The 21,982-nt window shown below is 46.5% G+C and overlaps 1 protein-coding gene across 1 annotated transcript; it reads left to right on the top strand.

Moving 5' to 3' along the window:
* The first annotated feature begins 289 nt into the window (after nucleotides 1-289).
* Nucleotides 290-20,914, top strand: mmp9 (matrix metallopeptidase 9). The gene is made up of 13 exons (XM_062979293.1): nucleotides 290-632; nucleotides 1,854-2,086; nucleotides 5,512-5,660; nucleotides 8,984-9,115; nucleotides 9,252-9,425; nucleotides 10,282-10,455; nucleotides 11,958-12,131; nucleotides 13,897-14,052; nucleotides 15,469-15,697; nucleotides 17,016-17,149; nucleotides 17,399-17,549; nucleotides 18,720-18,823; nucleotides 20,656-20,914. The coding sequence occupies exons 1-13, from the start codon at nucleotides 483-485 to the stop codon at nucleotides 20,766-20,768; spliced, it is 2,073 nt and encodes a 690-aa protein (XP_062835363.1). The 5' UTR covers nucleotides 290-482; the 3' UTR covers nucleotides 20,769-20,914.
* Nucleotides 20,915-21,982: the final 1,068 nt, after the last annotated feature.

Raw genomic sequence — 21,982 nt, 5'->3', positions numbered from 1 at the left:
ACTGGATGGCCCATGAGGTGAGGTCTCTTCCAACTCTAGGATTCTATGATTCTATGATGATGCTGATGCTGCTGATGGTGATGCCTGGCCCCAGTCCACTTCAACCCCCCCCCCCCCCCACACACACACACACACAAATGGGCTAATTTCCCCCCAATACAAAACCACAGTGTGGGCTATTTCTTGCTGGATTTCACACTTCCTGCAAAGCTCAGTAAACAAAGTGTTGAGAAAGTCCCAGGAAGTGGTTGACCTGCACCCCCCCTCCTGTTCCTTCCTTCCAAGGGCAATGAGTGAGTGAGTGAGTGAGTGAGTGATTTGTGGGGTGGAGGGTGAGTCACCCCCTCCCCCCCTCCCCCCTCCCTCCTTGAAGGTATAAAGCCGGGCTGGCCAGCTCCTTCTGGCAGAGAAGAGGCAGAAGCGGAGCTCCGAGGCCACCAGACGTCCAAGCAAGACCCAGAAAGACCCCCTGAGTCCCAGCCATGGGTCCCTCCCTCCTGGCCCCCCTCCTGCTGGGGCTCCTGGCCCTGCTCTGCGCCCAGGCCGCCCCACTCCAGGACCCCAGCGGACCCCTGGTCATCGCCTTCCCTGGAGAGATGGTCAGCCAGGTGTCCGAGAAAGACCTGGCCAAGGTGAGTGGGTGCAATAGGGGCGGGACGAGGAGGGGGCACTGGGCCCCACTGCAAGGTCAATGTGAATGTTGCAATTGGCCTGCTTGATTAGCATTTAATGGTCTTGCAGACTCAAAGCCTGGCTGCTTCCTCCCTGGGGGCTTCCTTGGGTGGAAGGTGTTAGCTGGCCCTGATTGTTTCCTGTCTGGATTTCCCCTGTTTTCAGAGTGTTGTTCTTTATTTAGGCTTTTCCTTAATCCCTCCTTATTATCCAACATTTTTGCTTATCCAACGCTTTTATTTTTCAGTGATTGGTTTTGGGGGGAGGCGCCAAAATTCTGTTCGCCTACACTTGAAAATTACCTTGGGCCTGCCCTGCCTCTAGAGTAGCATCCCCCCCCCAAAACAAAATCTGGCTAAAAAGCTGGTCAAGGGATGGCCAAAGGAAGCCGTATTAGGGCTGGAATGGGTTTTGCATCTGCACCTTGGAGAGGCTCCGGTGCCATTGACCCTCTAGGCCAGGCCTGGGCCAATTTTGGCCCTCCGGGTGTTTTGGGCTCCGGTGCACAATCTTCACGCAAAGTGTAGGTTAGAAACCAGACTGAGAAACCCATGGGCAAGTCATAGAATCATTGACCTGTAAGAGGTCCCCAGAGGCCATCCAGCCCAACCCCTTTCTCCCATGGAAGGAGACACAATCAAAGCCGGGCTGTGGCACAGGCTGGTGAGCAGCCTGCTGCAATAAATCACTCTGACCATGAGGTCATGAGTTCGAGGCCAGCCTGTGGCAGGGTGAGCACCCGTCAATTAAAAAATAAAAAATAGCCCCTGCTCATTGCTGACCAAAAGAGAGTTGCATCTATCAAGTAAGAAATAAGGTACCACTTATAAAGTGGGGAGGAAAATTTAACCAATTTACGATGTTGGAATGAGGAAGTGCCGTCACAGTGGATGATGAAGCAGCTGCTCCCCCCTGTGGCCAGAATCGAACATCCCCTCAGGAGAAGGTTAAATTGCCTCTGCGTCTGTCTCTGTCTCAGTTCTATGTGTATATGGTCATTGAATGTTTGCCCTATATGTATATAATGTGATCTGCACTGAGTCCCCTTCGGGGTGAGAAAGAAGGGCGGAATATAAATACTGTAAATAAAATAAATGAATAAAAAAAGCACTCCCAGCAGATAGCCACCCAGCCTCTCCACCAGCCCAGAACCTGCCAACCTGCTCCTTTCTTTGCTGCAGCGCTACCTCTACCGTTACGGCTACCTGGAAGGGTCGGGGCATCTGGCCGGGCAGGTGACGCTGGACGAGGCCCTGAAGAAGATGCAGCGGCGGCTGAGCCTCCCGGAGACCGGGCAGCTGGACGGGCCCACGCTCAGCGCCATCCGGGCCCCTCGCTGCGGGGTCCCCGACTTCGGCCACTTCCAGACCTTCCAGGGGGACCTCAAGTGGGACCACAAGGACATCACCTACCGGTGAGTAAGGGTGTGAGAGTGACCCTTCGTCCCTGTGCAAGGGGTGGCATAACAGCCTAGAGTTGGGAGGGACTTCTAAAGATCATCTAGTCCAACCCCTTTACTCTGCCAGGCAGGAAAAGCACCATCAAAGCACCCCCAACAGATGGCTGTCCAGTCTCTGCTTAATAATAATAATAATAATAATAATAATAATAATAATAATAATAGTAATAATAATAGCAACAACAACAACTGCAAAAGGCCACCCTACTGGGATCTGCACGCATCATCCGAAAATACATCACACAGTCCTAGACACTTGGGAAGTGTTCGACTTGTGATTTTGTGATACGAAATCCAGCATATCTATCTTGTTTGCTGTGTCATACAATAAAATAATAATAATAATAATAATAATAATAATAATAATAATAATAATAATAATAATAATAATAGAATCCTAAAGTTAGGAGGGACTTCTAAGGGCCATCTAGCCCAACCCCTTTGCTCTGCCAGGCAAGAAAAGCACCATCTAAGCACCCCCAACAGTATGATGTAACAAATAAAATTAAATAAAAAATGCAAACTATTATATCAGTCATAAAAATGCAAACTATTATATCAGTCATAAAACAAAACATCAAACATCAAATGGAAGCAGAATCATATAGTTGGAAGAAACTCTCAAAGGTCATCCAGTCCAACCCTTTTCTGCCAGATTCCAGAATGAAGTTTCACTGAATTATATGTCAGTGTAGAGTCATATAACCAGTTCAATGCATTATATAGCAGTGTAGGCGGGGTCTTCATGATATATATAATTTGCTATCATTTTCCTTTACCTCTAAATAAAAAATGGTTGGAAGGGACCCCCAAAGGGACCCCCCAAAGGCCATCCAGTGCCACCTCCTTCTTCCGTAAAGAAAGGCACCACTCAAGCCCTCCTGACAGATGGCCATCTGGCTGCTCCTTCAGAACCCTAGAGAAAGAGATTCTGCCGTACTCCCAGGTAGATTATGTTCCGTTAGGGTTGGAAGGATGTCATGAATATTTTTTAAACCTAGGTTCTTTTTATAATAATAATAATAATAATAATAATAATAATAATTATTATTATTATTATTATTATTATTGTTGTTATATGTCATAATAAAATAATAATAATAATAATAATAATAATAATAATAATAATAATAATAATAATAACAACTTTATTTTTCTATGCCGCCACCATCTCCCCGAAGGGACTCGGAGCGGCTTACACGGGGACAAGCCCCATCAGTCACATTTACATCATAAAATATACAATTAAAACACAAGTATCAAACTAAAAACAGATTAAACAAACCATGGTTAAAATAGCATAACTATAATTACAGTAGAGTCTCACTTATGTAACATTCGCTTATCCAACATTCTGGATTATCCAACGCAGTCTGCCTTTTAGTAGTCAATGTTTTTGTAGTCAATGTTTTCAATACATTGTGATGTTTTGGTGCTAAATTCGTAAATACAGTAATTACTGCAGCATTACTGCATATTGAACAACATTTTCTGTCAAATTTGTTGTAAAACATGATGTTTTGGTGCTTAATTTGTAAAATGATAATCTAATTTGATGTTTCATAGGCTTTTCCTTAATTCCTCCTTATTATCCAACATATTCACTTATCCAACATTCTGCCAGCCCGTTTATGTTGGATAAGTGAGATTCTACTGTATTGCAATTTCAGTGTGAGAGGGTATATCAGAACTTTTAAGGTCTTATATAAAGAACATACTAATAATAAATACAGGAAAATAATACATGTAATAATAAATAGAGTAAAATAATAAATGCAATAATAATAAGAAGATCAGAGTGAAATAATAATAATAATAATAATAATAATAATAATAATAATAATAATAATAATAGTCCTAGACACTTGGGAAGTGTTCAACTTGTGATTTTGTGATACGAAATCCAGCATATCTATCTTGTTTGCTGTGTCATAATAAATGATAATAATAATAATAATAATAGAGTAAAATAAATGTAATAGTAGCAACAATAATAGAGTAAAATAAATGTAATAGTAGCAACAATAATAGGAAAAAATAATAAATGTAATAATACCAATAATAATAGAGAAAAATAATAAATGTACCATATATTCTCGAGTATAAGCTGACCCAAATATAAGCCAACCAGGACCCTCAGCCGAGTATAAGCCGAGCAGGACTTTTTCAGTCTTAAAAAGAGGGCTGAAAAACTAGGCTGTTTTTCCCCAAAGGCTCAACAGGTAATCATTGTCACAGGTCTCTTCAGCAATTGTTAATGAGAGTTAGTTGTTTTTCAGGCCTCCAATCTTTGAGAATTGCATCTTCAGCCGAATTAGGCCCCAGTCATACACCTTTCAGTCAGTTCATTCATCCCCACACATACAAAATCCACATTTATCAAATCTGCACGTCACATTTCATCGTGACAAGGAGAGCCACAAATGCTATCCAGTCCATTCTGCCCTTGAGCAGGAAGGAACCAGCCGGGCTGTGGCGCAGCTGGCTAGTAACCAGCTGCAATAAATCACTACTGACCGAGAGGTCATGAGTTCGAAGCCCGGGTTGGGTTAAGCCCCCGACCATTAAATAGCCCGGCTTGCTGTTGACCTATGCAGCCCCGAAAGACAGTTGCATCTGTCAAGTAGGGAAATTTAGGTACGCTTTATGCGGGAGGCTAATTTAACTAGTTTACAACATCATAAAACTGCCAGCAAAACACGAGGAAAGGAATGAGGAAGTACAGCCACTAGTGGACGGCGAAGCAACAGCTCCCCCTGTGGCCGGAATCGTGAAGCTGGAAAAAAATGTTAAATGCCTCTGTGTCTGTCTATACTGTATGTTGTTTGTCTGTTGGCATTGAATGTTTGCCATAATGTGTCCATTGTAATCCACCCTGAGTCCCCTTCGGGGTGAGAAAGAAGGGCAGAATATAAATACTGTAAATAAATAAATAAATAAATAAATAAATAAATAAATAAATAAATAGAAACCCTCCCAACAGATGGCCACCCAGACTCAGCATCTGCTTAAACTCTACTAGACTCTGAAGCAGCAGTGCATTCCTCTGCTGAACAGCTCCTGCCCACACGAAGTTCTTCCTGATATTTAGGTGGAATGTCCTTTCCTGCCCACTCCTCAATGTGACATCCTTGGCCCCATGTAAGCCGCCCCGAGTCCCTTCGGGGAGATGGGGCGGGGTATAAGAATAAAATTATTATTATTATTATTATTATTATTATTATTATTATTATTATTATTATTATCCTTCCCAAGCTATCAAATGGATTGTGCTATTCTTGCACGGCATCATTGGGTTGGACTAGATGTCCCAGGAGGTCTCTTCCCACTCTGCTTCTATGGTTCTGTGAAACGAGCCTGGCTCCCCTTCTGTCCCTCAGGGTGGTCAACTACTCCCCCGACCTGGACACCGACATCACCGAGGACGCCTTTGCCCGGGCCTTCCGGGTCTGGAGCGACGTGACCCCGCTGACCTTCACCCGCCGGGAGAGCGGTGACGTGGACATCCTCATCATGTTTGGCACCGACGGTGAGGAAGGGGAGGGGCGTTCCTGTGGGAGGGCTTCCTGGGGCAATGTTTCTCAACCTGGGGGTCGGGACCCCTGGGCGGTCATGAGGGGGCTTCAGAAGGGTCGCCAAAGGCCATCAGAAGACACACATTTCTGATGGTCTTGGGTGATCCCTCTGGCAGAGAAGGCTGAAGATCCCTCTGCCTGTCCTTGTTCCAATTCTATCACTGGTGGGGTTCAAGGGGCTCTTTGATTGTAGGTGAACTGTAAATCCCAGCAACTACAACTCCCAAATGTCAAGGTCTGTTTTCCCAAACTCCATCAGTGTTCACATTTGGGAATATTGAGTATTTGTACCAAGTTTGGTCCAGATCCATTGTTGCTCGAGTCCATAGTGCTCTCTGAATATAGGTGAACTACAACTCCCAGACTCAAGATCAATGCCCACCAAACTTCTGTGTGCCAAAATTGGTTCAATTAATCGTTGGTGGATTTCAGAATGCTCTTTGATTGTAGGTGAACTATACATCTCAGCAACTACAACTCCCAAATGGCAACATTAATCCTCCCCAACCCCACCAGCATTCAGGTTTGGGTGTATGGGATATTTGTGACAAATTTGGTGCAGTGAATGACAATACATCCTGCATATCAGATATTTACATTACAATTCATAACAGTAGCCAAAATGACAGTTATGACGTAGCAATGAAAATAATTTTATGGTTGGGGGTCACCACAACATGAGGAACAGTATTAAGGGATCGTGGCATCAGGAAGGTTGAGAACCATGCAATCCTAGAGCCAGACGGGAGGGACCCCAAAGGCCATCCAGTCCAACCTTCTTCTGCCAGGCAGGAAGGCACCACCCAAGCCCTCATGAGAGATGACCATTCAGTTTCTGTTTCAAAACCTCCAGAGAAAGAGGATCCAACAGAGTAAGTAATCTTACATTCCAAAAGAGTCTGAAGGAGACCCCAAAGGCCATCCAGTCCAACTCTGCTTCTGCCATGCAGTCTCAGAGAAGGAAACTCCCCTTTAAACCAGGACATGGGTCTCCTTGTGGAGAGAAAAAGTGGGATATAAATAAACATAATCATAATAATAATAATAATCATCATCATCATCATTGAAAGTGAGGGCATAAATATGCCTAATGGCCAAACAATAAAGTGTCACCAGCCAGAGGCCTATAAATATCTGGGCATACTACAGCTGGACAACATCAAGCATGAACATGTGAAGACTGTGGTCAGCAAAGAATACACACAAAGAAAAATTCTCAAAAGCAAGCTCAATGGAGGCAACACCATCAAGGCCATAAACACCTGGGCCATACCTGTCATAAGATATACTGCTGGCATTATAAATTGGACACAGATGGAACTGGACAATTTGGACAGAAAAACAAGAAAACTCATGACCATTCATCATTCCCTGCACCCTCGCAGTGATGTTGACCGGCTATATCTGCCTAGAAGATCAGGGGGCAGAGGACTCTTGCAAGTAAAGCAAGCAGTCAAAGAAGAAGAACATGCCCTGGCAGAAGATGTAAAGCAAATAATAATAATAATAATAACTTTATTTTTATACCCCGCCTCTATCTCCCCGGAGGGGACTCAGGGCGGCTTACATGGGGCCAAGCCCGAATAAAAACAGTAGCAGTATAAAACACAGCAATAGACAAAAACATGCACAATTAAAAAATTTAAACATTAGCCAATAAAAACAAGAACTAATAAAAACATGGATTAAAACGGAGAGATTGTAAAAGTAGACTGGGTAAGGTGCACCATATAAATATTGTAAACACAAGGTGACTGATAAAGTGCTGCAAATTCTGGAGGTGCAAATTGGGATGGGAATAGAACCTGTGTCTATATCGAGTTGACAAAGGTAAAAGGTGCAAACCGGTACAAGAATGGTCACAGATACAGATTGCTTCTGGATGAGCAATCTTTATCTAAAGGCTTGAGTAAAGAGCCAGGTTTTCAAGCTCTTTCTGAATGCTACCAGGGTGGGGGCTTGCCTGATTTCCCTGGGGAGCGAGTTCCAGAGCCGGGAAGGGGGCCACCACGGAGAAGGCCCTCTCTCTCTCTCGTCCCCACCAACCGTGCTTGTGACGGAGGTGGGAGCGAGAGGAGGGCCTCCCCCGACGAACGAAGAGATCGTGCAGGTTCGTAGGGGGAGAGGCGATCACTAAGGTAGGAGGGTCCCAAACCGTTCAGGGCTTTGTAGGTGATCACTTGCACCTTGAATTGGGTCGGGAAGGTGAACGGCAGCCAGTGGAGCTCCTTAAGCAGGAGGGTTGACCGCTCCCTATAATTTGCTCCAGTTAGAAGGGAAGAACCTGCTTTGATTGAAGTCAAAAATCAGAAACTCCTCAAAGCACAGCAGACAAAAAAACAGTACAAGAAAACCGCACTACAAACTAGAGCTGACAGCTGGCACAACAAAACATTGCATGGAAAGTTCCTTGACAAAATTGAAGGAAAAGCTGACAAGGAGAAGACCTGGCTCTGGCTCACGAATGGGACCCTGAAGAAGGAGACGGAAGGCCTGATCCTTGCAGCCCAGGAGCAAGACATCAGGACAAATGCAATTAAGGCCAAGATCGAAAAATCAGCTGATGACCCAAAATGCAGACTGTGCAAGGAAACCGATGAAACCATTGATCATATCCTCAGCTGCTGTAAGAAAATTGCACAGACAGACTACAAACAGAGGCACAACTATGTGGCCCAAATGATTCATTGGAACTTATGCCTCAAGTCCCACCTCCCAGCAGCAAAGAACTGGTGGGATCACAAACCAGCAAAAGTATTGGAAAATGAGCACGCAAAGATACTGTGGGACTTCTAAATCCAGACTGACAAAGTTCTGGAACACAACACACCAGACATCACAGTTGTGGAAAAGAAAAAGGTTTGGATCATTGATGTCGCCATCCCAGGTGACAGTCGCATTGAGGAAAAACAACAGGAAATACTCAGCCGCTCTCAGGACCTCAAGATCGAACTGCAAAGACTCTGGCGGAAACCAGTGCAGGTGGTCCTGGTGGTGATCGGCACACTGGGTGCCGTGCCAAAAGATTTCAGCCGAAATAATAGACATTGGCAAAATTACGATCTGTCAACTGCAAAAGGCCACCCGACTGGGATCTGCACGCATCATCCGAAAATACATCACACAGTCCTAGACACTTAAGAAGTGTTCGACTTGAGATTTTGTGATACGAAATCCAGCATATCTATCTTGTTTGCTGTGTAATAATAATAATAATAATAATAATAATAATAATAATAATAATAATAATAATAATAAATCTTCCTTTTCCCGTCAGAGCATGGCGATGGCTACCCCTTTGACGGCAAGGACGGGCTCCTGGCCCATGCATTCCCTCCGGGGAAGGACCGCTTCAGTGGAGATGCCCACTTTGACGACGATGAGTTCTGGACCCTGGGAACTGGGATTGGTGAGTTGGGCCACAGGCTGGGCTTGCACCCAATGCAATCCCCATCCCCTCCCTCCCTCCCTCCCTCCCTCCCTCCCTTCCTTCCTTCCCCAGTTCTGACCACAACCCTTCCTCTTCCTTCCTTCCTTCTGCCCAGTGGTGAAGACCTACTACGGGAACGCCAAGGGCGCCTCCTGCCACTTCCCCTTCGTCTTTGAGGGAAAGTCCTACTCCACTTGCACAACCGCCGGGCGCACCGACGGCCTCTCCTGGTGCGCCACCACCGCCGACTACGACAAGGACAAGACCTATGGCTTCTGCCCCAGCGAACGTGAGTCGAGGGGTTGCAAAGAAGGCTCAAGGCCTTGCAAACCTGCAGCTTCCATGAACCCATAGTGTTGAGCCATGGCACTTAGACTTGTATCATGTTGCATTAGTTCAGGAGTGTAGGCCATGCCTGTCAATATATTTATTTATTTACAGTATTTATATTCCGCCCTTCTTTCTCACCCCGAAGGGGACTCAGGGCGGATCACATTATGTACATATAGGGCAAACATTCAATGCCCATAAACACATCGAACCGAGACAGAGACAACAGACAGACGCAGAGGCAATTTAACCTTCTCCTGAGGGGATGTTCTATTCTGGGCACAGGGGGGAGCAGCTGCTTCATCATCCACTCTGATGGCACTTCTTCACTTCCTCATTCCAACGTTGTAAATTAGTTAAACTTGCCTCCCCACTTTTACAAGTGGTACCTTATTTCCTACTTGATAGATGCAACTATCTTTCGGGTTGCTAGGTCAGCAACAAGCAGGGGCTATATTTTATTTTTAATTGACGGGCTGGCCTCGAACTCATGACCACATGGTCAGAGTGATTTATTGCAGCAGCTGTTTACCAGCCTGAGCCACAGCCCGGCCCCAATATAGTGGCCTTTCAGGTGCTCTAATTGGGAAGTCACCCAATTGGAATGATTGCCATCTGCTCTGGATGCTTCAAAGGGGGGTCTCTAGGACTGGCCACCTCCTCATTCATCACAGGCCGGGGGCTCCTGCATGGCTTAGTGCAATGTCCCCCAACCTAGAGGGTCAAATGAGGACAACTCTCTGCTGCAAGCTCCCCTCCGTCCTCCCTGGGCCCACCTGCAATGAGACCCTCCTTATGTGCTTCTTCCTCTGCAGTTCTCTTCACCTACGGAGGAAACGGCAACGGGGAGAAGTGCGTCTTCCCGTTCATCTTCGACGGCAAGTCCTATGACGGCTGCACCACCGAAGGACGGGACGACGGGTACCGATGGTGTGCCACCACTGGGAACTTTGACCGGGACAAGAAGTACGGCTTCTGCCCCAACAGAGGTACAGCCAAGCCTTGGAGGGGAGGGCTTGGGTCATAGAATCCCAGAGTTGGAAGGGTCCTCCAAAGGCCATCCAGTCCAGCCCTCTTCTGCCAGGCAGGATGACACCATCCAAATCTTCTCAACAGACAGACATCCAGCTTAACTGGACTCCCAGGCAGTAGCATATGCCACTCTCAAACGAATCCACGGCAGGCAACCTATTCCACACATGAAACTGGAACCCAGAACAAACTTTAAAAATTGATTGCATGAATATACAAACGTAGGAGGGACGTAGAGCTATTCACCTGAATACAATGTTGCTCTCACAAAGGATTATAACAGCAGAAAACCACTTAAAAGGCCCCAGTCCCTCCCATGACATCATTCCTCACACACCTGGTTTTCCTCTCCTTATCTCTAAGCTTCCGGGAAAACAAAATCTGTCTCTGTTGTATGATCTGCCTCCAAAGTTCCAAGCACCTTGATCCGGACAAACATTTGTCTCCCACATTTCTCAGTATGCACTTCTGGCAGATTCTCATGAGAACTGATATCGCTTTCTCCAGTCTCATGGGAACTTGGAGAAAAACCTGACCTCATATCGCACCCCAATTTCCCACAGAGAACACCTGAGCACTTTGTCTAGGCACTTTTTATAAGGGTCCCATAGCTATACATAACGGCACTTTGTCCTGACTGCTCCCTCCCTATTTTAACCACTATCTGTTTATTTATCTATTTATTTATTTAATTAATTAATTTATATACTGCTCTTTTCCCCCAGGGGGACCCATTGTGTTGTAGTATGTCATTTTAACATATTATTTTTACTATGATTGAGTTATATTGTTTTATTGTGTTGTAATCTGTTTTAGTTTATCCATTGTTGAGATTGTTTATGTATGCTTTTAATCTTGTTATGTTTTGCCTTTGGGCTTGGCCCCATGTTAGCCGCCCTGAGTCCCTCTGGGGAGATGGTGGCGGGATACAAAAATAAAGTATTGTTATTATTATTATTATTATTATTATTATTATTATTATTATTACACAGCAAACAAGATAGATATGCTGGATTTCGTATCACAAAATCACAAGTCAAACACTTCCCAAGTGTCTAGGACTGTGTAATGTATTTTCGGATGATGTGTGCAGATCCCAGTCGGGTGGCCTTTTGCAGTTGGCAGATTGTGATTTTGTCAATGTCTATTGTTTCCAAATGCCGGCTGAGATCTTTTGGCACGGCACCCAATGTGCCGATCACCACCGGGACCACCTGCACTGGTTATTATTATTATTATTATTATTATTATTATTATTATTATTATTATTATTATTGCTAGGAGATTCCAAAACCACTCTCTTCAGCCACTTCTGTCCTCCTCTGGGTGCTCTGAATGAATCCCAGCATCCCCTTCCTCATCTTCTGAGTATGCAGAATCCGACCAGGCTTCAACACGCCCTATATCAGTGTGTTTCATTTATTTCTTGCCTCTCCTTCCTTCCTTGCTTCCTTCCCAGACACGGCTGTGGTTGGGGGCAACTCCCAAGGCGAGCCCTGCGCCTTCCCCTTCACCTTCCAGGGCAAGAGCTACTCTTCCTGCACCTCCGAGGGCCGTGAGGACGGGCGGCTCTGGTGCGCCACCACCAGCAACTACGACACCGACAAGAAGTGGGGCCTGTGCCCCGACCAAGGTGAGAAAGCCACCCAGGCAGGAGGGAGCACCCCGTCTCCCTCCAAGGGAAGGGCTGAGACCCCAAGGCCCGATTAGGACACCAAAGGATGGAATAGTAGACTCTCAGTTGACTGGAAGCCAGGCAACGGGAACTCCCCGAGAGTGGAGAGAAAAAGCAGGGTATACATCAACATTAACATCAACATTATCATATTGTTGTTCCCGAGTGATCAATGTCATTTCCTACTTCAGGGGTTCCCAAACTAAGGCCCGTGGGCCGGAGGCTGCCCTCCAAGGTCATTTACCTGGCCCCTGTCCTAAACTTTATACTTAGGGTCTCTTTGGTTACCTATGGTCTTATGAGATCGTCTAGATGGTCTTTGAAGGTCTCTTTGCTTAGCTACGGCCTTATGAGGCCATCTAGATGGCTTTTGGAGGTCACTTTCCTTACCTATGGTTCTATGAGACCATCTAGATGGCCTTTGAGAGTCCCTTTCTTTACCTATGGTTTTATGAGATTGTCTAGATGGCCTTTGGGGGCCCCTTTCCTTACCTATGGTCTTATGAAACCATCTAGATGTTCTTTGAGGGTCCCTTTCCTTATCTATGATCTTCTGATGGCCTTATGAGATCATCTAGATCAGGGGTCCCCAAACTTTTTAATCCGAGGGCCGGTCCACAATCCTTCAGACTGTTGAGGGGCCGGATTATCATTTGAAAAAAAATACAAATTCCGATGCACACTGCATATGTCTTATTTGTAGTGCAAAAACAACAACAACAACAATGAAAGAACAATACAATATTTAAAAATAAAAACAATTTTAACCAACATACATTTATCAGGATTTCAATGGGAAGTGTGGTCCTGCTTCTGGCCAATGAGATAGTCAAGTTAATTAGGGTAGTTGTTGTTGTTGTTGTTGTTGTTGTTTGCCTTCAAGTCATTTCAGACTTTGGGCTAGCCTAAGTCTAAAATGTATTTATTTATTTATTATTTATTTACTGCATTTATTTACTACATTTGTATCACACCCTTCTCACCCCAAAGGGGACTCAGAGTGGCTTACAAATTATATGTACAGTACATACAATATATTATATTATTAGCATAGCACAATATTAGCATTATATATTACTATATTGAACTATACCACTATACTATAATATTACTAGTAATATTATATGTAATATAGAATATATAATTAATATTATTATATGGTATTATTATTAGTGTTATATTGTATTACATTATAATACTATTATCAATATTATATTATATACAATATATTATATTATAAAACTGAGGCCGGGGGCCAGGTAAATGACCTCGGAGGGCCGCATCCGGCCCCCGGGCCTTAGTTTGGGGACCCCTGATCTAGATGGTCTTTGAGGGTCCCTTTCCTTACCAATGGTCTTATGAGATCGTCTAGATCAGGGAACCCCAAACTAAGGCCCATGGGCTGGATGTGGCCCTCCAAGGTTATTTACCTGGCCCCTTGACCTAAGTCTGAAATGACTTGAAGGCACACAACAACAACAATCCTAATTTTGGACTATTTCATCATCAGATCCTAGCATATAGAGCATAGTAGAGCCAGCCTAAGAGAAGCAGACGTATAATTTAAGTGGCAAAATAATGGACAATGCATATGGGTTGAGCTCCAACATGGGGAGGGGGATGTTGAAGACCCTGATTGGGGGGAGTGTGATCATTGTGTTGGGCTTATGGTGGTCCCAGTGGGGCTGCTGCTCTGACCCATTGCTCGTCTTCTGCCTTGCAGGATACAGCCTCTTCCTGGTGGCCGCCCACGAGTTTGGCCATGCGCTGGGCCTGGAGCACTCCACCGTGCGCGAGGCCCTCATGTACCCCATGTACACCTACCTGGCCGACCTCCAGCTGCACCCGGACGACATAGAAGGGATCCAGTACCTGTACGGTGAGTGGACCCCCACCCGCCCTCTCCTCCTCAGTGAGGGTCCCTCTTGGTGTCCATAGAAGGGCTGGAAGGGGCACGCAAAGGCCATCCAGTCCAGCCCCATTCTGACAGGCAGCCATCCAGCTCTGCTTAAAGATTTAGAGAAAAGGAGGCTTTGCTGTATTACTAGGCAGCATCATTTACTCTTGAATGGCTCTGACCGTCAGGAAGTTCTTCCTAATGTTTAGGCAGAATCCCTGGATGGCCATCTGTCGGGAGGGATTGGATGGTGCCTTCCTGCCTGGCAGAAAGAAGGGGGTTGGACTGGGTGGGTCTTGTAGGTCTCTACAGTTGTATCTATCTAAACCCCCCTTTCTCTCTATTTATGTATTCACCATCCATCTCCTTCTTTGGAGATCTTTAAGCAGAGGTTGGATGGCCATCTGTCAGGAGGTATTAGATTGTGTCTTTCTTTATGGCTGGGCGTTAGACTGCATGGCCTTTGGGTCCCTTTCAACTCTAATTCTATCTGTCTATCTCTCTATCTTTTTACTTACCTATCTCCTTCTCTTGAGGTTTTTCAGCTGAGGCTGAATGGCCATCTGCCAGGAGGGATTGGATGGTGCCTTCCTGCACGGTAGAATGGGTCTGGACAGGATAGGCCTTGGAGTCCCTTCCCACTCTATCTGTTTATCTATATATCCATCCAACCACCATCTCCCTCCCTGGAGATCTTTAAGCCAAGGCTTGATGACTATCTGTCGGGCGGGATTAGATGGTGTCTTCCAGCCTGGCAGGATTCGACCTTGAGATCCCTTCCAACTCTATTATTCTATTTATCTATACCTCCCTCCCCCCCCCCTCTCTCTCTTAATCTATCTATCTATTCACCCATCCATCTCCTTCTCTGGAGATCTTTAAGCAGAGGCTGGATGGCCATCTGTCAGGAGAGATTGGATTCTGTCTTCCTTTATGGCTGGGCGTTAGACTGGATGCCTTTGGGTCTCTTTCAACTCTAGGATTGTATCTGTCTGTCTCCTTCTCTGGATGTCTTTAAGCAGAGGCGTGATGGCTATCTGTCAGGAGGGGTTAGATGGTGTCTTCCTGCCTGGCAGAAAGGGCTGTGGACTGGAATTGGCCTTGGAGGCCCTTCCAACTCTATTATTCTATTTATCTATACCTCCCTCTCTCTCCATCTCTTCATCCATCCATCTCCTCCTCTGGAGGTCTTTAAGCAGAGGTTGGATGGCCATCTGTCGGGAGGACTTGGATGGTGCCTTCCTGCATAATGGCAGAAAGAAGGAGGTTGGCCTGGATGGACTTTGGGGTCCCTTCCAACTCCAGGAACCTGGGACTCTCTGAGTAGCCCAGCCTGGAGTCCCCTCCGGACGGACAGGGCCTCTGACCTGGAGGATGATGGTCCATCTGGCTCCGCAGGGAAGGGCTCAGGGCCGCAGCCCACGCAAAGCCCCGACATCCCGGACACGGAGCCCCCCACGGAGGCAGGCGACTACGACGACGCTTCCACCACGGACGAGGACGGCTCCTCGGTGACGCCCGTGACGGAGACCACGCCGGTGGAGCGGCCGGAGGAGGACGCCTGCACGGTCCCGGGATTCGACACCGTGGCCGAGATCAAGAAGGAGCTGCACCTCTTCAAGGACGGGTCAGAGGAAGGCGCCTTCGCCAGTCCCTTTGTGCACTTTGGAACATCCTTGCAAAACATTAACTGTGGGGTTTGTGCAAAGTAAAACCTCTGTGTGTGTGTGTGTTAATGTGTGTATATGCACACACACACACATATGCACATGCACACACACACACATATACACACATGCACACACACATGCACACATATACACATGTGCGCGCACATACAACATGCACATATACACATGCATGCATGCATATACACACATATACACACATGCAAACACACATGCACACACGCACACATGCATGCATATATACACATGCACACACACATATACACACATGCGCACACATATACACACATGCACACATATGCACACATGCACACACATATACACACATATACACACATGCACACACACATATACACATATACACACATGCATACGTACACACACATACACATATGCACACATATACACATGCATACATATACACATGCACACACACATACAACATGCACACATACACACATGCACATACATATACACACATGAACACATATACACATGAACACATATACACATGCACACACATATACACACATGCACACACATATACACACATGCACACACATATGCACACATATACCCACATGCACACATATACCCACATGCATACACACATATACACACATATGCACACATGCACACATATAACACACACACCCTCACATACCTTCAGTAGACTCTCAGTTAACTGGAACTCAAGCAAGTGGAACTTTCAAGCAACCAGCAAAAAATTTAAAAATTTAAATAAAATTTAATACAAAATCAGCTTTAACTACTGGAACTAAAATTGCATACTACTTTGATTGTGCTTTTCCCACACGGCAGGGGGTTGGACTAGATGGCCCGTGTGGTCTCTTCCAACTCTTCTATGTTTTTATAAGACAATCAAATAGCATTTGTCTGAATTTCTTTTAATAACTTAGAATTATATTACTGCAAAATGTTGGTTTTCTTTGCACAAAGCCCCTTGTTTGCGTAGGTAATGTCTGTATATCTCAACATGGCATATGAGAGTAAAATGCTGGAGTGTGTGTGTGCCAAAGAGGACATGAGGTTTTCATGGGTAGAAAGTTCCCAAATATGAAAAATCTTGACCATTGAACATTTTTCTCTATAGGATCTCATTGAAGAAGACATTATACATAAGAATGCTTTTTGGGGGGACAGAATGGTATCTTATAGGATAATTTTCGAATGAATGTGTGCAAAAAGGCTTCAGTGTGGATAAGGGGGTCCTCACTGCACTTCTCTTATCTTTAGGAAATACTGGCGGAAAGTGGCCAAGGGGTCCCTCGAGGGTCCACTGCGCATTCAGGACACTTGGCCGGCCCTCCCCAGCACCATCGACGCCGCCTTCCAGGACCAGCTGACCAAGAAGGTCTTCTTCTTCGCAGGTGAGCGAGTCCTCCATCCTTCCAAGACCGGATTGATTGATTCTTGCCATTGAAGAAGTTGTGGCCATGAGGCCCATGGCTTTGTGCTAGCTTAGCACGCACCAGACTCTTCTGTAAGCTTAGGCTGGCTCTATGCTGTCATATAATGCAGGTGGAAACTGCACTAGATGCTCAGTGTAGACCAGGCATGGGCAAACTTGGGCCCTCCAGGTGTTTTGGACTCCAACTCCCTCTCTTTCCGTTCTGCAGGGCAGCGCTTTTGGGTGTACCAGGGGACACGGGTCTTGGGCCCCCGGAGCATCGAGAAGCTGGGCCTCGGGAGAGACGTCCAGAAGATCGTGGGCGCCATCCAGCGCAAGAACGGCAAAGTCCTCCTCTTCAGCGGAGAGCAGTTCTGGAGGTAGAATGGGGGTCTTCGGGGAGGTCATGCGGCCCAGCCCCTCTTGCTTGTTGAGGAAGGAATCCCCAGTGGGACCATCTAGAGAGCCCATTGCTGCACCTGAGGGAAGATAGAAAGAGACTACCTTCCAAGGTTGATTGGGAGCGAATTGGATGTATCCCTGCCCAAGTGGGAACAGAACATAATAGAATAGAATAGCTCTATTGTCATTGTACATTGTGCAAGGAAATTAAATGCCACCCCCAATGCACATCCCATGTGAAAAATTACAAAAGCCAAACACCCATCCTTCCACATTCTAATCACGATTGTACGTAGCACACTATTTATTTATTTATTTATTTATTTACAACATTTATATCCCGCCCTTCTCACCCGAAGGGACTCAGGGCGGCGTACAATTCAATGCCTACACATAATTAAAACAATTCAATGCCTACACATAATTAAAACAGCAATGAAAATCCAATAAAACAATTAAAACAATATAAAAATATAAAACATATGATTAAAATCCATTCCTCCAAAATCCTCGTGCTGTAGCCGTAAATCAGTCCGGGGTCGTCTTTATCACTAGAGAGTTTCAGGGCAAAACTCAAACGGGGTCACCTCCGATGGAGATGTGGGTGGGGGGTCTCAGGGCAGGCAAAGGCATCATACCAGGGTCTCACTGCCATTGGACCGGCTGCTGTGGAAAGTCCAAGGACGATGGTGGGATAGTCCAGACTGGGGGCCGCATGAGGCCGGGGTTCCTTTTGGGAGGATCTACAAAGCCTTTTGAAACACTTTTCGCCCCCAAAATGTCCCCCAATTTGGGCCCATTTCACAACACTTAGGACCCCCCAGGAAGACAATTATCTCTTCCCAATGCAAGCAAGTTATAGGCCTAGGAATAGGATCAATTTTCCCACAGGCCAGCTTCCTCCTCAAATAATTCGCCCTAAAATATGCAAAAACCAAAGAAAGTGTTTTGGGACCCTGGGGGAGTTTTTAAAAACCGGAGGGGAACCTGGCCCTTTAAGGTCCCCTGGGAGTCTATCTTGGCCCAGCTGACCTCCCCAGGCTGCCCAATGGGCCCTTCTGTCCTCAGGAGGATAATGGGAACTGGGGTCCAAGGGGGACGATCTGGCCCAAGTGGGCTTCAGGGCCTTTCTTCTTTCCTGCCTCCAGGCTGGACGTGAAGGCCGAGCGGGTGGACAAGGGCTTCCCACGCCACATGGACTCTCTCTTCGCGGGGGTCCCTCTGGACGCCCAGCACGTCTTCCTCCACAAAGGTGAGGGGCCCAGCATCAGGGCGGGGGGGGGGGGGGCAGGGGGCCCAACCGTGCACCTGGGAGGAGGGTGGGGGCACTCAAGGGGGACCGGGGAAGAGAGAGACCCCCACTCACACACACACACACACCTTTCCAAATGCCTTGAACTGGGGTCCCCACAAACCAACTGTGTCTTCCTTCCTTCCTTCCTTCCTTCCTTCCTTCCTTCCTTCCTTCCTTCCTTCCATCCATATTTCATTTCCTCCCTCCTTTGCTTTCTCCTTCTCTTTTTTCTCTTTCCCTCCCTCCTTTTCACTTTCCCTATCCTTCCTTCCTTATCCTTCTTCTCTCCTTCTCTCCTTCCTTCCTTCCTTTCCACCCTCCCTCCTTTGCTGTCTCCACCCATACTTTTACTTCTTTTCTTTCCCACCTTCCCTTTCACCTTTTCCTTCCTTGCTTCCTTCCTTCCTTCCTCTTCTAATCTTTCTCTTTCTTTCCTTCCCTCCCAACCCTGCTGTCTGCTTCCTTCCTTCTCTTTTTTTCTCCTTCCTTCTCTCCCTCCCTCCGCTGCTGCCTCCTTCCTTCCTTCCCATTCTCCTTCTCTTTCTCCTCTTTCCTTCCTTCCTCTCCTCTTTTTCACCTTCTCTTTCCTTCCTTCCTTCCTTCCTCACTTCCTTCCTTCATCTTCCTCTCTTTCTTTCCTTCCCTCCCTCCCCTGCTGACTGCTTCTTTCCTTCTCTTTCTTCTCCTTCCTTCTCTCCCTCCCTCCTCTGCTGCTTCCTTTCTTCCTTCCTGTTCTCCTACTCCTCCCCTCTTTCCTTCCTCCCTCCCCTCCTTTGCACCTTCCCTTTCACCTTTTCCACCCTTCCTTCCTTTCTTCCTCTTTCTCCTCCTTCCCTCCCTCCCTCTCTTCCTACCTCCTTTGCTGTTGCCCTCCTTCCTTCTCCTTCGTTCCCTCCTTTTCACCTTCTCCATCCTTCCTTCCTTCTCCTTCTTCTCCTTCTCTTCCTCTTTCTTTCCTCCTTTCCTCCTTCTGCTGTCTCCTTCCTTCCTTCCTGTTCTCCTACTCCTCTCCTCTTTCCTTCCTTCCCTCCCTCCTTCTCTTCCTACCTCCTTTGCTGTTGCCCTCCTTCCTTCTCCTTTTCCTTCCTTCCCTCCCTTTCACCTTCTCCATCCATCCATTTCTTCTCCCTCTTCTCCTTCTCTCTTTCTTTCCTCCTTTCCTCCTTCTGCTGTCTCCTTCCTTCCTTCCTGTTCTCCTTCTCCTCCCCTCTTCCCTTCCTTCCTCCCCTTCTTTTCACCTTCCCTTTCACCTTTTCCACCCTTCCTTCCTTCTCTTTCTCCTCCTTCTCTTTCTCCTCCTTCCCTCTCTTCCTACCTCCTTTGCTGTTGCCCTCCTTCCTTCTCCTTCTCCTTCCTTCCCTCCCTTTCACCTCTTCCAACCATCCTTCCTTTCTTCTCCTTCTTCTCCTTCTCTTCCTCTCTTTCTTTCCTCCCTCCCTCTTCTGCTGTCTCCTTCCTTCCTTCCTTCCGTCCTTCCTTCTCCTTCTCCTTCTCCTTCTCCTTCCTTCCCTCCCTTTCACGTCTTCCATCCATCCTTCCTTTCTTCTTCTTCTTCTCCTTCTCTTCCTCTCTTTCTTTCCTCCCTCCCTCTTCTGCTGTCTCCTTCCTTCCTTCCGTCCTTCCTTCTCCTTCTCCTTCTCCTTCCTTCCCTCCCTTTCACCTCTTCCATCCATCCTTCCTTTCTTCTCCTTCTCTTCCTCTCTTTCTTTCCTCCCTCCCTCTTCTGCTGTCTCCTTCCTTCCTTCTCTTTCTCCTTCAATTCCTCCCTTCAATTCCTTCCTCTCTTCCAGGGAAATACCACTTCTGCCAGACCCCCTTCTGCTGGCAGGTCAATGCCCAGTACCAAGTGGTCAAGGTGGGCTACCTCAAGTACGACGTCCTGAAGTGTCCGGAGCAGCAGTAGGGCCCGTCGGCCGGACGCCAGGGGACCCTCCTGTGCCCCCTTCCTGCCCCAATTCTTGTGGCCCCGGGGCCTCTGGGCCCTTGCCCCTTGCCCATTTAGCCCCAGCTTGGGCCACCAGTTCTGGGAGACGGCTGCCATGGGATGCCACTGGGACAGAAAGTGGACTGTCCAGCCTCCTTTGCTAGAGGTCTTGCTAAAGCCTTGCTGGATGCAGGCGTTCTGACTGCTGCCACGGAGCGGAGGAGGCTCAGAGACATTTTGCTGCAAGGGCCCCATTCTCCTTGCCAGGAAGAGGACAACAGTCCTTTGCCTTCACACACACACACACACACACAAGAATGCCTGTCTCTGTCTTTGCTGCACTCAGTTTCATGTTGCAGCTCTTGCCATCTTGCGCACGTTTGCAATAAAAGGAAACCTTGGACCATTCAAAGTGTCTCACATTATTGCATTACATTGCGTGGCATTGATTGCACAGCTTGGGAAGCCGGTGCAGCGGTTTGATCGTTGGGTTAGGATTGCATCTGTGGTGCAAAAGGACTGCAGTATCAGCACCACTTGAGTCGTTTTGCTTCTCAGGTTAAGATAGAAAAGCAGGATATAAACAACAACAACAACAACAACAGCCACTCCTCAGTGCGATGCAATCCTAGTTTCCTTGTAGTTTGATGAGGCACCAGCATTCTTGGGTCTAGGTGTCTAAATGTCTAAATAATAATTATATAATAATAATAGTAATAATAATAATAAATATTATTAATAATATATTAATAATATATTAATTATAATATGGGAAGTGTCTGACGTGTGATCCAATACAATAGCCAGAAGAGTGTCTACTGTGGACTCATTGTGTTTCAAATAATAATAATAATAACAAATAAATAAATAAAGTTCTGGAACACAACACACCAGACATCACAGTTATGGAAAAGAAAAAGGTTTGGATCATTGATGTTGCCATCCCAGGTGACAGTCACATTGATGAAAAACAACAGGAAAAACTCAGCCGCTCTCAGGACCTCAAGACTGAACTTCAAAGACTCAGGCAGAAACCAGTGCAGGTGGTCCCGGTGGTGATGGGCACACTGGGTGCCGTGCCAAAAGATCTCAGCCGGCATTTGGAAACAATAGACATTGACAAAATTACGATCTGCCAACTGCGAAAGGCCACCCTGCTGGGATCTGCGCGCATCATCTGAAAATACATCACA

Source organism: Anolis carolinensis, chromosome 4 (genome assembly GCF_035594765.1).
Source record: "Anolis carolinensis isolate JA03-04 chromosome 4, rAnoCar3.1.pri, whole genome shotgun sequence".
NCBI lineage: Eukaryota > Metazoa > Chordata > Lepidosauria > Squamata > Dactyloidae > Anolis > Anolis carolinensis.
Note: the sequence above shows the minus strand (reverse complement) of the source record. Positions and strands in the feature narration are given on the sequence as shown.